At 50.8% G+C, this 15,910-nt stretch overlaps 1 protein-coding gene across 3 annotated transcripts in view; it reads left to right on the forward strand.

Annotated features, from left to right (window-relative positions):
• The window catches only part of LOC142295229 (amine sulfotransferase-like), a 153,754-nt gene that overhangs the window by 136,003 nt on the left and 1,841 nt on the right, over positions 1-15,910 (forward strand). For all 3 annotated transcript variants that reach the window (XM_075338318.1, XM_075338320.1, XM_075338319.1), the window contains one exon: positions 10,563-10,743. In XM_075338318.1, the coding sequence (XP_075194433.1) occupies positions 10,563-10,743 (181 nt within the window). The remainder of the gene's footprint in view (positions 1-10,562; positions 10,744-15,910) is intronic.

Below are 15,910 nucleotides of genomic sequence, written 5' to 3' on the forward strand. Positions count from 1 at the left end.
CTATCCCTATTCTGTATAGCGCTGTGTATAGAGCGTACACACCAGTATCGGAGACAGGAGCTACGCCAGCGATGACTGACATCCAGACGCAGAAGAGATAATGGCGTCCGGACGGGCAGATACTCGTTTTTATAATGCAGGGACATGTGACATGGACATCCTATCAGACATGCCGTTGCTTCTCTGGCTAAAAGTCCACTTAGCTGTGTGTGTGTCTGGGATTGGCTGACATGCTGGCCCGCCCCACTACACGCGCGCACTTAGGAAGGAAGACAAGGAAAAAAAAAAAAATGGCGATCGCCATTATCCAAACAGCAGTGATCTGAATTCGCTGTTCCCGCACACTATACACTGAAATTTCATAATAGTGTGAGTCACAGAGTGACTTACACTATTACAGCGGAAAGTCAGCTAGTAATTAGCTGGTCTTTTTGCTACTAGAACCGTTCTTGAACGTATCTAGAACTATCGAGCTTTAGCAAAAAGCTCGAGTTCTAGTTCGATCTAGAACAGCCCCCAAAATCACTCGAGCCGCGAACTGGAGAACCTCAAACCTCGAACCGCGCTCAACTCTAGTCTTCTCCTCCTTTTACTCGTCGAGCTCTTTTGTTTCAGCATGAGTATATGTACTTGTAACTTTTCCATGTGTTTGTGGGGTCTTCTGAGTTGTTTGTCACCTTTTGGACACCTTGAAGTTGTTTTCTATGTGTTTGTATGTGTTTGTGTTAGTCTGCCATTGTTTTCAATGGGGTTCGACGGTGTTCGTCGAACAGTCGTCGAACACACCCGCCGTTCGACGAACCGAACTCAAACACTAGGGGGGTGGCTCATCTCTATTCAGTGCCTCTTTGTTTACATCATGCTGCTCTCAGATGATGTAGTAAAAACCTGCTAACCGATTCCTTTTAATTTAAAATACACATATATTCTGCATTCCAACAGATTTTCAGATTTTTGTAAGTTAAATGGGTTTTGCGAAATACAAAAAAAAATAATTAAAGGAAATGTTAATATTGATAAAATCCTAAACACTGGAGATGAGCCAATCTTTTGAAATTCAAATTCTCCAGCTTCGTTAAATTTTTCGCCAATATTAATTTTTCAGTGAAGTGATTCACAGCAAATTGCAAGTACTTCAAAGCCTTCATTTGCCCTGAAAAGACTTTTATAACCCTGCTGAGATCTCATAGGACTGTACTGAACCTCATTCAAGCTCTTTAATATCAACATCCCGTTAGCAATAGCAAAGTGAGCTCAATATACAGTATTTGGCTATGGCTGTGATTTTATTCCATATTAAAAAAAAAATCCATGATCATTCAGGTAATCAGGCTTGGAGATCCTTCTAGGAATCCGCCTAAAATGCAGCAGAAAACCGAAACAAAAATTAACATACTCCACCGCAATGTCAAATTGACAATGCTGTACACATGTTCAGCACTTCATAAATTTATAGAACACTTTTAGGATACAGAATCCTTGGAGCGGTTAAAAGACGTAATATGTTTATTTTGTTGAAGGCTTCGTTTGGAAGCAGCTCGCTCTGAAAAATAGATGATACAGGCAAAGACCCTGCCGATTAAGCCACAACGAAAACGAGCACAAGTGGTCACTAAATTTTTCCAGAAGCAGCTTTGTGACATAAAACTCTTTTGTCAGATTAAAGACATCATGTGCACAAAGCCACTTTAAGGTTCAAATCCTGCTAAAAAATCTCATGTTGGGTAGACAAATGGCCACAGCTTTATTATTGTTAATCGATATTTCCAAACCTTTTATATCACCTTATTGAGCCCTGACATCCACCAACCACATATTCATTCCCCATGCCTCATCACTGTCCCCAAGGCAGTGAGCATGAATTTCTCTCAGGGGCCAAACAACCCGCCTGCTGTGACAATGACATACCTTGGAACCGAGGATTGACCAAAATACCAAAACAGGAGGGAGGGATGGTGGGTGTTGATCCACGATCCAAAGTGTAAGAGGGAGGGAGACTATACAGCACTATCTTATAAACCCCTTTTTACCCCTCCCTCTCATTCCTGACCAATCACCATGCCTATAAATCCATATATTTACCATTAGTTTAACCGCTCGCAGTCCTTGGCTCCTGTGTTACCTGCTATGGAGCGCACTATTCTATACACTCAGTAAATAGCGTGGTCGGCTATGTAGATTTTAAGCGGGATCTGCATAAAAAAGACGATGTGTACACATACCCTAAGGGGTACTTTGCACGCTGCGACATAGCTACTGCGATATCGTTGAGGTGAAATCGAAAGTGACGCACATCCAGCGCTGGTAACGACGTTGCAACGTTCAAAGCCTAGATGCACCTACAAACGATCGCAAAAGCATCGAAAATCGGTGATCTGTGTAGTGTCGGTCATTTCCATAATGTCACACCAATAAGTACTATGATGTTCATTTCCCTCCGCTTCTATTGGCCGCCTGTCGTGTGATGTCGCTGTGACGCCGCACGACCCGCCCCCTTAGGAAGGAGGCGGTTCGCCGGCCAGAGCGACGTCGCAGGGCAGGTAAGTGTGTGTGAAGCTGCCGTAGCGATAATGTTCGCTACGGCAGCTATCACAAGATATCGCATGTGCGATGGGGGCGGGTACTATCGCGCTCTGCATCGCTGTCATCGGCTAGCGATGTCGTAGCGTGCAAAGTACCCTTTAGAGTTCATTGGAAAACCAAACCATTTCCAGTATGTTATTTTTCTGTAAAAAACAGTGGTATCAACTTTGGCCCTTGAATCATCAGAGAACCACACAGTGCAATCAATATCTCACTTTTCAACAAAAAGAGGTTCTATCTATGTATCTATGAATAATATTTGACAAGAAGTGTGATGCCCTGGCAAAACCAGATAGTCACAAATAGGCCCCCGCAATACACTGTTCCCTCACTAGGAAACACACAGCCAACCAGAAAGCCTAGTCACCCCCCCTTAGGGATAGACAGACACACCAATGGGTGTGACCAGGCGCTTGGGACACACCCACCCAGGGGTCTAGGCAGCCCCGGGCGGGAAAACAAGCAGAATAAGTTTGTGCTGAAGTTCAGTTTGGACAGGAGTGTGGGCTGGAGCTAAGTGTAGCTCCAGCAGGAGAGTTCAAGTTGAACGGTACCAGGGTAGGAGCCCTGGTGCCATTGGCTAGGAGGCAGACGGTGGTCTCCGTCAGCAGGAGATGGGAAGACGGCTTGGCAGAACCGAGGTGGACTGGGACAGGGTTGTAGCCCGAAACCGTAGCACAAAGGGGGAACTCGGACCCTGAAGCAAGCACCGGAACCAAGCGGAACTGGTTAATTCACCGATTAAGGCCAGGACTAAAGGTCCTGTCCCACCCAAAGTCCCTCATAAAGGACAACAGCCCACCGATAGGGATAAGAGGTCACTGCCAGGGCCCATAGATCCCACGGGCAGCGTCTGCGGGCACGGCTCCTTAGGCCACATCCAGCCGGGAGTGGACTCCTGAGTTTCACACTAGGAAAGTCCATCTTACACAAAACAGTGCAGAGGAAAAGGATAGAGACCACCAGCCGGGTGGGGGACGTGAATGCAACCAGCCGCGGCACCGGCCACTATCACCTTGGTTTACCAGAGACTTGTGTGGTTCATTAACAATCAGTATACCAACACTCCCTGCGGTCGCTATCCCCTGCACTCTGCCACCGGGTCCCGGGGCCACCATCCCTGCCCACGGAGGGGTTAACAACGTGCTGCACAACATCTTCCCTGGGTGCCCCATAACAGCAGCGGTGGTGTCCCATCTCACCACACACCATGGGTGGCGTCACAAACTTACTACGGCCTAGCCCGTACATCTATGTCCCCTCCCTTTTATTCGGCATGTCCGAGAGACCCCTGGATCCAGAGATCCTTGAGCCACCCACCTGAAGGTCTGGGTCCGAGCAGCGTCGGCTGCTGGCACGGGGGCAGCACAGAAGCAATATAAAAGTTTTCATTAGGTCTGGGCAAACTGAAGGTCTGGAAATAGTGGTGTACCACCTGTGAGATGATGAGAGGTGACAAGTGGCACAGCATTGTCCAGCGGAACAGTAACCCATCCCACCCACTACAACGTCTCCCACCCACACTATTGCCTCTTTTATTCTATTTATAGGTGCTTGCCTGTTTTGTTTTGTTTTAGTTTGCCACTGTGGGTGGAGTTGAGGGTTTCTATATGTATCACATAATTCATCATTTGTGACATTTTTAAAGTCACAAAATTTGTCATAAATGTATTGCAGGCACACAGTGCAAGAAAATAGGAAAAGTCCAGGTATGGTATGCTTGAACAAAGATTTTTTATTTTTCACCAAAAAACGGTACTGCCCAACGTTTCAGCTCGTACAGGAGCCTTCACCAGGGACACAAAGTACTAAGACATACATGGTATGAGAAAGAAAACAAACAAAAAGATTTTTACAATTTGCATCATGACATGGCATCAGGAGAAAACATGAAAATAAATAACCTATATGGGAATATGAGGACAATGGGAGACAATTGTCGTGGTGTGGAGTGTGGAACAAAAGGATATAACCGCTAGGGATATAAGTGGAAGATCTAAAGATGTTGGGAGAAGAAGGAAAACAAAGACAAGAAGGAAACTAGAGGGAGATAAAGAGTAGAGAAAAGAAGGGGGGGGGAGGAGGGGAGGGAGGACAAGAAGAGAGGGAAGCATAGGAAAACGAGAAAAAATTCGGAGTAGTCAAAAAGGCAATAATTTATTGGGAACATACCCGTGGTAAATGGTTATGATAAGAGATCTTAGAGGTGCATCAGGTCCTGAAAACAGGAAGGAAAATCTGGGAGAAAGAAGGGAAGAAAAAGTTAAAAGGAGATACACTGATTGGAACAAAGTCAAAGTGAAAACAAAGGGAGGAGGGAAAGGCCACAGTAGTGGGACCCTGGATAACTTACTATGGAGTCAGCATAAGGAATACTTTGGTAAGAAAGTATCGTTGCTACATATGAAGTAGACAAGGAGAGCGCCTAGTGTGGAGACATATCAATAATATAAGAGGAATAAATTGGGGAAACAAGGGTGATAAAGGGGAAGTGAGGGTGATGGATACGTACCAGTAAAAGGCTAACGTACAGTGTAAAGGGGCTCACACGGGAGGTATGGGGTAGAAAATGAATGCTGCCAAATAAAAAGAGTGTTAATCAAGGATAATGTGGTAAAGAGGTATAGTAGGAATGGAGGGGTATAGAGTGGAGAATACATACCAATGAGACACTGTAATATGTGTAATAAATTTACTGATCATACGTAGTATGGTAAATAAGTTGCCAAGGTGACGTCAGTGGTACTAAAGGAAGAGAATAATCATGACTGAAGAGGTATGTGGGTAACAATAGAAAAAGGGGGAGGATAGGAACATATGTCGCGGGCGGAGGAGGGGACGCTGCGCTATCCCACTGCTCGGGTCCGGCTGCCGCTGCTCTGCGGCTGCTGCTGCTCGGTGGCTCGAGCGATGGGTCGGATCCCGGGGACTCGAGCGGCGCTCCTCGCCCGTGAGTGAAAAGGGGTGGTTTTGGTTTTAGGGATATTGTCCGTGACGCCACCCACGGTTGTGGTGATTTTGGGGACACCACCGCTGCTCTAGACGGGGATCCCGGGAGCGGTGACAGGGAGCAGCTGAGTTGTTATTTCTCCCCTCCATGGGTAGGGGGGTTGGTTGTCCCGGGGCCCAGTGATGGGGTAAGGGTTGGATGACAGGCGGGTTGCGGGGCCTGATGAGGTGCAGGGTCGCAGGGGCAGCGCTGTGCCGCACGGCACAGAGGTACTCACTCAGCCCAATGATGATGACACAGTTCATGGTAAAACAAGCGGCTGGATGGACAGGTCCTTCGGACGGCAGCGGGGTTGTTGTTCCCTGCAGGTTAGCGGTGACTGTCTCTCCCTGCACCTATGTTCTATGTTGATTCCGATGGGTTCCCACCGGTAACCCGCTCCCCGACTTGGATGTAGGCCGGAGGAGCCCCTTTTGCCCGCAGGCGCTGGCCCTGGGAAACGGTTGCCCTTGGCGGTGGCGGTGTCTCCCCTTCACGGTTGGACGGTTGCCTTCTGTCGGGACTTGACTGTTTGGAAACCCGGAGGTCCCCTTCACTAACGGATTCGGCAACTTCACGGCGACTCCTAGCCTTGCCGGGGTCCGAAAGGCCCCTGCCACTGGTGCTGGCTTCTCTTTGTGTACCGGTCCGGTACCGCCGGGCACCGTCCACGGTCCTTACGGTAGACTCCAATCGGCCACTCTGGCAGACGGTCACCACCATCTGCCAACCTTGCTGTTCTGTCCGGGCCACACACCCGGACCAATTTCAGGCTCTTTTTCTGTCACTTTTCTCCTCTCTACTACTTTCCTCCTTCCACTTCCACTGTCCAAACTAGACTGCCTGTTTTCCCTCCTCCAGGACTGTGAACTCCTTGGTGGGTGGAGACCAACCGCCTGGCTCCACCCCCTGGTGTGGACATCAGCCCCTGGGGGAAGGCAACAAGGGTTTTGTGTCTGACCTTGATGTGCCTGCAGGGAGTGTGGGGTGTGTTGGTGTTGTTCTCTGTGGCCCCTGGCTTGTCCAGGGCGACACATTCCCCCTTAGTTTAATGCAGACCGTCCTCGGGCTGCCCGTCCAACACCGATTTTATTTTCACCAACTGGAAAAATATGAAAAGGTAAACGGTAATACACTTACAATTAAAATAACATCTTCCCACATCGGGAGGTACTCTTACTTAAACGTTACGATAACGGTTATGGCTTCCGCTCTCACCCACCCAAGCAACCTGGCCCTGATGCTGCCCCTAAGCAAATGGGCAGCACCCCTTGACCCCAGTCCTGCACAAATTGCCCGAGCGGGTTCTGTCCTTTCCAGGGGACCCACGTCCATGGGGAGCCCCTGGAACCCCCAGAGGGTAGCCACCGGTTCCGGTGGTGGCTGGGCCCCAGCCTGCTCCACTGCGGGCCCTCCCTCCAACCTGCCTCTCCGGAGGCGGCAAAGGTGGAAGCTGCAACAACATTTTTATTTACAAGCCACTAAGTTTGTGGTTGCCCTGCTAGTTCTCAGGCATGTTCATAGGAGTTCCTATGTGAGGTGAAGGGGGTCCCAACGGGGACCAGTTGCCGGCTACGACCGGTTCCAAATCAAGTTACAATCAGGTGACTTTCCACGGTTTCATTCAATTATCATTCTCATCTTTAGAACTTTCAACACTGGTGGTCCCAACGGGGACAACTTTTAGGCGGAGGACCGCCGGCTTAACAGTCCATCCTCAATCGCGGGGCTCTAGTGCCACCTTCACATGGTGCACCGCTGTGGACCCCGATGGTAGCTCACTGCGGGTGATCTTCCTCCATATTCATGCGGGCATGCACATCCGCTCTACACCCCTCTCGGGCATCGATCTCCCTGCGCAGCTGCCGTTGCCGCCGCTCCCAGCCGGGAGCACTTTCTGTTTGCTCCGGTTCAGCGTGTGCGGGGGACGGACCCAGCCAGAGTCCCTCCATGTCGGCTACGACCGGCACCTTCAGTAATGAGGGACCCCGCTGTGACATGGCCTGCTCTGCCTCCTGGCAGCTGCATCCCCGCCGTGCCTCCGGTGCATCTTTGCTGACAGCCTCAGCCTTCGGCTTCTTCCATGGAAGCGGATCAGGGCGGTCATGAGCTTCTGCTGCAGGTCGGTCCGCCGGGGCGGATTGGCAGGGTACCGCTACCGGTGGTGGTGGTAGCGGGGCTAGTGGCGGGGCAGCAGCAGCCAACACGGGTAGCGGGGGAGGTAGCAGGGCGAGCGGGCATGGACCGGGTCCCTCAGCCGCGATGACCGACCCACTAGGCGTACAGGGGCATGGGTCACTTACCCTCCCTTCCAAGACTTCCTCCACCTCGCGTCTCCGTATGGCTGCCACCACTTCCGCCATGTCGGCCTCCCACTCCTGCAGGAGGAGCTGCATGCGGACCTGCAGACGGCTGCTTAGCTGGACGGTCCGGACTTCCACCCACGCTACGGGGCCAGGCGCCTGGACCACGGTGTTGTCGGTCGGACTCAGCATCTTTAGCAGCGGCCTCTTCCAGGAACCAGTCAATGGCCGCAGGGTCCTGGCGTCCCTGCTTCTATAGCCGCGCTCACATGCGACCAGCCGCCATTTCGACCCCTTTAGTTTCTTTCCGGCCCCTCCTCTATCGGGGCGGGGTTTTGGCTTTCGCGCCTCTACTACTCGAGGAGACGCTCGAGCGGGAACTCTTCGCGCCAAAGATGGTGGCTTCTGAAATTTTCTGGCCGGACACCTCCGGCGGTAACAAGGCGCACCTCTACCCAACGGCAGAGCGGTAAGATCCTGTTTGTGACGCCAAGTTGTCGCGGGCGGAGGAGGGGACGCTGCGCTCTCCCACTGCTCAGGTCCGGCTGCCACTGCTCTGCGGCTGCTGCTGCTCGGTGGCTCAAGCGATGGGCCGGATCCCGGGGACTCGAGCGGCGCTCCTCGCCCGTGAGTGAAAAGGGGTGGTTTTAGGGATATTGTCCGTGACGCCACCCACGGTTGTGGTGATTTTGGGGACACCACCGCTGCTCTAGACGGGGATCCCGGGAGCGGTGACAGGGAGCAGCTGAGTTGTTATTTCTCCCCTCCGTGGGTAGGGGGGTTGGTTGTCCCGGGGCCCGGTGATGGGGTAAGGGTTGGATGACAGGCGGGTTGCGGAGCCTGATGAGGTGCAGGGTCGCAGGGGCAGCGCTGTGCCGCACGGCATGGAGGTACTCACTCAGCCCAATGATGATGACACAGTTCATGGTAAAACAAGCGGCTGGATGGACGGGTCCCTCGGACGACTGCGGTGTTGTTGTTCCCTGCAGGTTAGCGGTGACTGTCTCTCCCTGCACCTATGTTCTATGTTGATTCCGATGGGTTCCCACCAGTAACCCGCTCCCCGACTTGGATGTAGGCCAGAGGAGCCCCTTTTGCCCGCAGGCGCTGGCCCTGGGAAACGGTTGCCCTTGGCGGTGGCGGTGTCTCCCCTTCACGGTTGGACGGTTGCCTTCTGTCGGGACTTGACTATTTAGAAACCCGGAGGTCCCCTTCACTAACGGATTCGGCAACTTCACGGCGACTCCTAGCATTGCCGGGGTCCGAAAGGCCCCTGTCACTGGTGCTGGCTTATCTTTGTGTACCGGTCCGGTACCGCCGGGCCACCACCCGTCCACGGTCCTTACGGTAGACTCCAATCGGCCACTCCGGCAGACGGTCACCACCGTCTGCCAACCTTGCTGTTCTGTCTGGGCCACACAACCGGACCAACTTCAGGCTCTTTTTCTGTCACTTTTCTCCTCTCTACTACTTTCCTCCTTCCACTTCCACTGTCCAAACTAGACTGCCTGTTTTCCCTCCTCCAGGACTGTGAACTCCTTGGTGGGTGGAGACCAACCGCCTGGCTCCACCCCCTGGTGTGGACATCAGCCCCTGGGGGAAGGCAACAAGGGTTTTGTGTCTGACCTTGATGTGCCTGCAGGGAGTGTGGGGTGTGTTGGTGTTGTTCTCTGTGGCCCCTGGCTTGTCCAGGGCGACACACATACCTATACGTAATAGGATAAAGGTGAGAGCACCAAGGAAATACCTGCAATGCCATCAAGATATGGAATGAGTCACATGGAAGAGTCAGTAAAGGGACCGTAGTAGAGCAGCAAAGAGGAAACATCTTACCAAAGCGGCATGGTGAATTGTCAGTATGTGGAGGGAGCCCAGGGACTATGAGGACGGTGAGCCTCTATATACTGGCTTGTGAACATCCATTAGTGGAGTGGGAATCACCGCTTCCAGGTATTTGGTGAAAAATAAAAAATCTTTGTTCAAGCATACCATACCTGGACTTTTCCTATTTTCTTGCACTGTGTGTCGGGACTACTTTTTCGATTGGCTATTTTATCTCCCGAGCACCAGGGCTATAGCAGCTGAGCATAACTTATCCCTCTCTATAAATGTATTGCAGTCCCCCTCTGGAATGATTTTATGAACTCCAAATATATATGTTTTTTCAACAGTTTTGCACGATTTTGCAAAAGATTTGATTTTTTTTCATTAAAGAATTGCGGCCATTTTTTACTTTATGCAAAATCAATGAACAAAATGCGCCAAATTGGCACAAAAAATGGCATTTAATACCACAAGATGAAAAAGGGAAAGTGAAACAAAAAAAAAACAATATATTTTTTTACACAGAGACAGACTGCACAAGGCAGAATTAGAGGGAAGTCGTGAGTGGCATAGTGAGCACCTGAGCTGAATAATGTGGTGAAAAACGGAAATTTAATTAATGGTATTTTTATTGATTATGTCTACACATACAAAATGACCTTTCCTCCACATAAACAATGCAAATCAAAAACAATAGTTAATAAAATTGGATAATATCCACTTAAAGCCATGATGCTTTCACTCTATTGCTATAGAACTGGCAAAATGTTATTGAAATATTATAATTGACATAGATACATATTTAGTTCACTTGATGGCTTAAAATTGATGTTCTTTTGGTTATTTTTTTGTGTTTGTTTTAGGACCTTCGATCTAATGTGCTGAAAATCTGCAAATTTCTGAACATAAGCCTCGATGACAAAGCAATAGACATTGTGGTGGAAAAAGCTACTTTTAAGAACATGAAAGATGATTCTCTTGCTAATTATACATTTCTTCCAAATGAACTTTTAAACAAAAATAAAGGAACTTTTTTACGTAAAGGTAAGGTAAAAGTGAAGGTGTGTTTGACAGTTTAAAAAATGGGCAAGAACTGTATATAAAATATAAAAAATATAGTCTGACTCTTTATCTCTTAAGTTCCCATTGATCTACGGTAGTATCTAAGCTCTGGTCATTATCTGCCATTCTTTGTATATAAGCTGAGAGCAATTATGTGTTGTGTAGACACAAGACTGCGCCATACTCCGTGGTATTTACGGAGAGCAGTTGATAAAGAAGGGAATTTTGTTACTTACCGTAAATTCCTTTTCTTCTAGCTCTTATTGGGAGACCCAGACGATTGGGGTATAGCTACTGCCTCCGGAGGCCACACAAAGCACTACACTAAAAAGTGCAAGGCCCCTCCCCTTCTGGCTATACCCCCCCGTGGTATCACGGGTTCTCCAGTTTTAGTGCCAAAGCAAGAAGGAGGAAAGCCAATAACTGGTTTAAACAAATTAACTCCGAGTAACATCGGAGAACTGAAAAACCGTTCAACATGAACAACATGTGTACCCGCAAACAACCAAAACATCCCGAAGGACAACAGGGCGGGTGCTGGGTCTCCCAATAAGAGCTAGAAGAAAAGGAATTTACGGTAAGTAACAAAATTCCCTTCTTCTTCAGCGCTCTATTGGGAGACCCAGACGATTGGGACGTCCAAAAGCTGTCCCTGGGTGGGTAAAGGAATACCTCATGTTAGGGCTGCAAAACAGCCCTCCCCTACGGGGGTGTCACTGCCGCCTGCAGGACTCTTCTACCTAAGCTGGCATCCGCCGAAGCATAGGTATGCACCTGATAATGCTTGGAGAAAGTGTGCAGACTGGACCAGGTAGCTGCCTGGTACACTTGTTGAGCCGAAGCCTGGTGTCGTAATGCCCAGGACGCACCCACGGCTCTGGTTGAGTGGGCTTTTAGCCCTGAAGGAACCGGAAGCCCCGCAGAACGGTAGGCCTCTAGAATTGGTTCTTTGATCCATCGAGCCAGGGTGGCTTTAGAAGCCTGCAACCCCTTGCGCGGACCAGCGACAAGGACAAAAAGTGCATCGGAACGGCGCATGGGCGCCGTGCGGGAAATGTAGAGTCTGAGTGCTCTCACCAGATCTAACAAACGTAAGTCCTTTTCATACCGGTGAACCGGATGAGGACAAAAGGAAGGCAAGGATATATCCTGATTAAGATGAAATGAGGATACGACCTTAGGGAGAAACTCCGGAATGGGGCGCAGCACTACCTTGTCCTGGTGGAACACCAGGAAGGGAGCCTTGGATGACAGAGCTGCCAGCTCAGACACTCGCCGAAGCGATGTGATCGCAACGAGAAACGCCACCTTCTGTGACAGGCGAGAAAGGAAACTTCCTTCAGAGGCTCGAAAGGCGGCTTCTGGAGAGCAACTAATACCCTGTTGAGATCCCATGGATCTAACGGCCGCTTGTACGGGGGTACGATATGACAGACCCCCTGTAGGAACGTGCGCACCTTAGAAAGACGTGCTAGACGCTTCTGAAAAAAACACGGATAGTGCCGAGACTTCCCCCTTAAGGAAGCCGAGCGACAAGCCCTTTTCTAACCCCGATTGCAGGAAGGAAAGAAAAGTAGGCAATGCAAATGGCCAGGGAGACACTCCCTGAGCCGAGCACCAGGTTAAGAAAATCTTCCACGTTCTGTGGTAGATCTTAGCAGAGGTGGACTTCCTAGCCTGTTTCATGGTGGCAACGACCCCTTGGGATAATCCTGAAGACGCTAGGATCCAGGACTCAATGGCCACACAGTCAGGTTCAGGGCCGCAGAATTCCGATGGAAAAACGGCCCTTGGGACAGTAAGTCTGGCCAGCCTGGTAGTGACCACGGTCGGCCGACCGTGAGATGCCACAGGTCCGGGTACCACGATCTCCTCGGCCAGTCTGGGGCGACGAGTATGACGCGGCTGCAATCGGATCTGATTTTTTGCGCAGTACTCTGGGCAAGAGTGCCAGAGGTGGAAACACATATGTGAGCCGGAACTGCGACCAATCTTGCACTAAGGCGTCTGCCGCCAGAGCTCTGTGATCGCGCGATCGTGCCATAAATGCCGGGACCTTGTAGTTGTGCCAAGACGCCATTAAGTCGACGTCCGGCACCCCCCAGCGGCGACAGATTTCCTGAAACACGTCCGGGTGAAGGGACCATTCCCCTGCGTCCATACCCTGGCGACTGAGGAAGTCTGCTTCCCAGTTTTCTACGCCCGGGATGTGAACTGCGGATATGGGGGATGCTGTGTCCTCCACCCACATGAGGATTCGCCGGACTTCCTGGAAGGCTTGCCGACTGCGCGTCCCTCCTTGGTGGTTGATGTATGCCACCGCTGTGGAGTTGTCCAACTGGATTCGGATCTGCTCTCTTTCTAGCCACTGCTGGAAAGCTAGTAGGGTAAGATACCCTGCCCCGATTTCCAGAACATTGATCTGAAGGGTGGACTCCTGCTGAGTCCACGTCCCCTGAGCCCTGTGGCGGAGACAAACTGCTCCCCACCCCGACAGACTCGTATCTGTCGTGACCACTGCCCAGGATGGGGGTAGGAAGGATCTTCACTGTGACAATGAGGTGGGAATAAGCCACCATTGCAGAGAGTCCTTGGCCGTCTGGGAAAGGGAGACTTTCCTGTCCAGGGAGGTTGACTGCCCGTCCCATTGGCGGAGAATGTCCCCTTGCAGTTGGCGCAGATGAAACTGCGCAAAGGGAACTGCCTCCATGGCTGCCACCATCTTCCCTAGGAAGTGCATGAGGCGCCTTAAGGGGTGCGACTGGCCTTGAAGGAGAGACTGCACCTCTGTTTGCAGTGAACGCTGCTTGTTCAGCGGAAGCTTCACTATCGCTGATAGAGTGTGAACTCCATGCCTAGATACGTTAGTGATTGAGTCGGTGACCGATTTGACCTTGCAAAATTGATGATCCACCCGAAAGTCTGGAGAGTCTCCAGCGTAACATTCAGGCTGCGTTGTCATGCCTCGAGGGAGGGTGCTTTGACGAGTAGATCGTCCAAGTAAGGGATCACCGGGTGTCCCTGAGAGTGCAAGACTGCTACCACTGCTGCCATGACCTTGGTGAACACCCGTGGGGCTGTCGCCAGACCGAATGGCAGAGCTACGAACTGAAGATGGTCGTCTCCTATCACAAAACGTAGAAAACGTTGGTGCTCCGTAGCAATTGGCACGTGGAGATAGGCATCTTTGATGTCTGTTGAGGCAAGGAAGTCTCCTCGAGACATTGAGGTAATGACGGATCGGAGGGATTCCATCCGGAACCGCCTGGCGTTCGCATGCTTATTGAGCAGTTTTAGGTCCAGAACAGGACGGAAGGAGCCGTCCTTTTTTGGAGCCACAAAGAGATTGGAGTACAAACCCTCACCCTCGTTCCTGAGGGGGGACAGGGATCACCACTCCTTCTGCTCTTAGAGCGTCCACCGCCTGCAGCAGGGCATCTGCTCGGTGGGGAGGTGGGGCCGTTCTGAAGAATGGAGTCGGAGGACGAGAACAGAACACTGTCCTGTGCACGTGAGCACAATGTCCGTCACCCACCGGTCTGTGACCTGTGGCAGCTAAATGTCGCCAAAGGCGGGGGAGTCTGCCATCAACCGCGGATGCGGAGAGAGAGAGAGAGCTGAGAGTCATGAGGAGACCGCCTTGGTAGCGGTTCCTCCGGCTGCCTTCCTTGGGCGTGATTGAGCCCGGCCGGAATCTGAGCCCGTCTGAGGTTTTGTAGCCCTTTTGCACGAGGACAATTGGGACCTGCCCGAGCTTGGGAAGGACCGAAACCTCGACTGTACTTTTAGGACAGCATTAATAGGGTAAGTCGCAGTGCAGACATTGCGGAGTTACGGACGCCTCTGCGGTACAGATGTACATGTGCTCAAGGCCAGCTGCGCAAGAACAGCTGAAAAGGTTAGGTTGCCTATACGGCTGTGAATGCCGGAGCAACCGACACGCCGATAGCCTCCTAGACAGATTTCAACCAGAGTCCATCTGTCTGTGAATGGCATCTTTAAGTGAAGCCCCATCTCCAGTGCAACTATGGCTCTAGACGCAAGCCTGGAGATTGGAGAATCCACCTTTGGACCCTGGGTCCAGCGCTTGACCACGTCAGGGGAAAAGGGATAACGTGTATCTTAAAAACGTTTGGAGAAGACGCTTATCTGGTAAGCGTGGTGTTTCTGGACTGCTTCTCTGAAGTCAGCGTGGCCAGAAAAATACTCAATATCCGTTTGAGATACTGAAAAGGGACTTCTCCTGCTGTGAAGCTGACTCCTCCACTGGGGGAGCTGAGGGAGAAAGATCCAACCTTCCATTGATGGACGCTATAGGATCATTCCGTATGGCGTTACCATCCGGTGTATCCGGATTGATAGCGATGTCAGGATCAAAGTCCTGGAGAGCTGCCTTATCATACAGAGAGTCCTCCTGGGACCCCCCCGTTCCAAATGAGGTTGGTCAGGAAGATTGCCCATGGCCTGTCTGGACTGCAAGTCTCTATCTTATGACAATATATCTGTCGAAACTGCAACTCCGTCCCTGTCCTTGGACAGGGATGACAGGTGGTTTCTTTGGCCACGACTAGTAGAGACCCCGGCAGACGAAGTGCTAGAGACCCCGGCAGACGAAGTGCTACAGGGGAGCATGCACACAATGGGACGGTGTCATGAACAGCATCCCATGTAGTAAAAACAGCACTGAAAATCTGTGTTGCTTTTTTGCCGCTGCCGACTAGCCATCTAGAAGTATATAGCCAAGATTGGTGACCGTACAGTGCAATGTATAGCATACAAGCATAAAGTACAAATGAACACTGCAGCACAAGCAATACAAGCAGCATAGAAGCCTGTGCCCTGGCACCTCTGCTCTTCTGCTGCTGTAGACTAGTCATCTAGGGGAATATAGCCCAGAAGAGTGACCATACAGTGCAATGTATAGCATACAAGCACAAGTACAAATGCACACTGCAGCCCATGCAATACAAGCAGCATAGAAAAAAACCTGTGCCCCAGCACCCTTGGTTTTCTGCTGCTGTAGTCTAGCCATTCCAGGAGAATATAGCTAAGACTAGCGACTGTACAGTGCAGTGTATAGCATACAAGCATAAACACAAATGAACACTTCAGTACGTGCAATACAAGCAGCCTAGAAAGCCTGTGCCTT

Source organism: Anomaloglossus baeobatrachus, chromosome 3 (assembly GCF_048569485.1).
Source record: "Anomaloglossus baeobatrachus isolate aAnoBae1 chromosome 3, aAnoBae1.hap1, whole genome shotgun sequence".
Lineage (NCBI taxonomy): Eukaryota > Metazoa > Chordata > Amphibia > Anura > Aromobatidae > Anomaloglossus > Anomaloglossus baeobatrachus.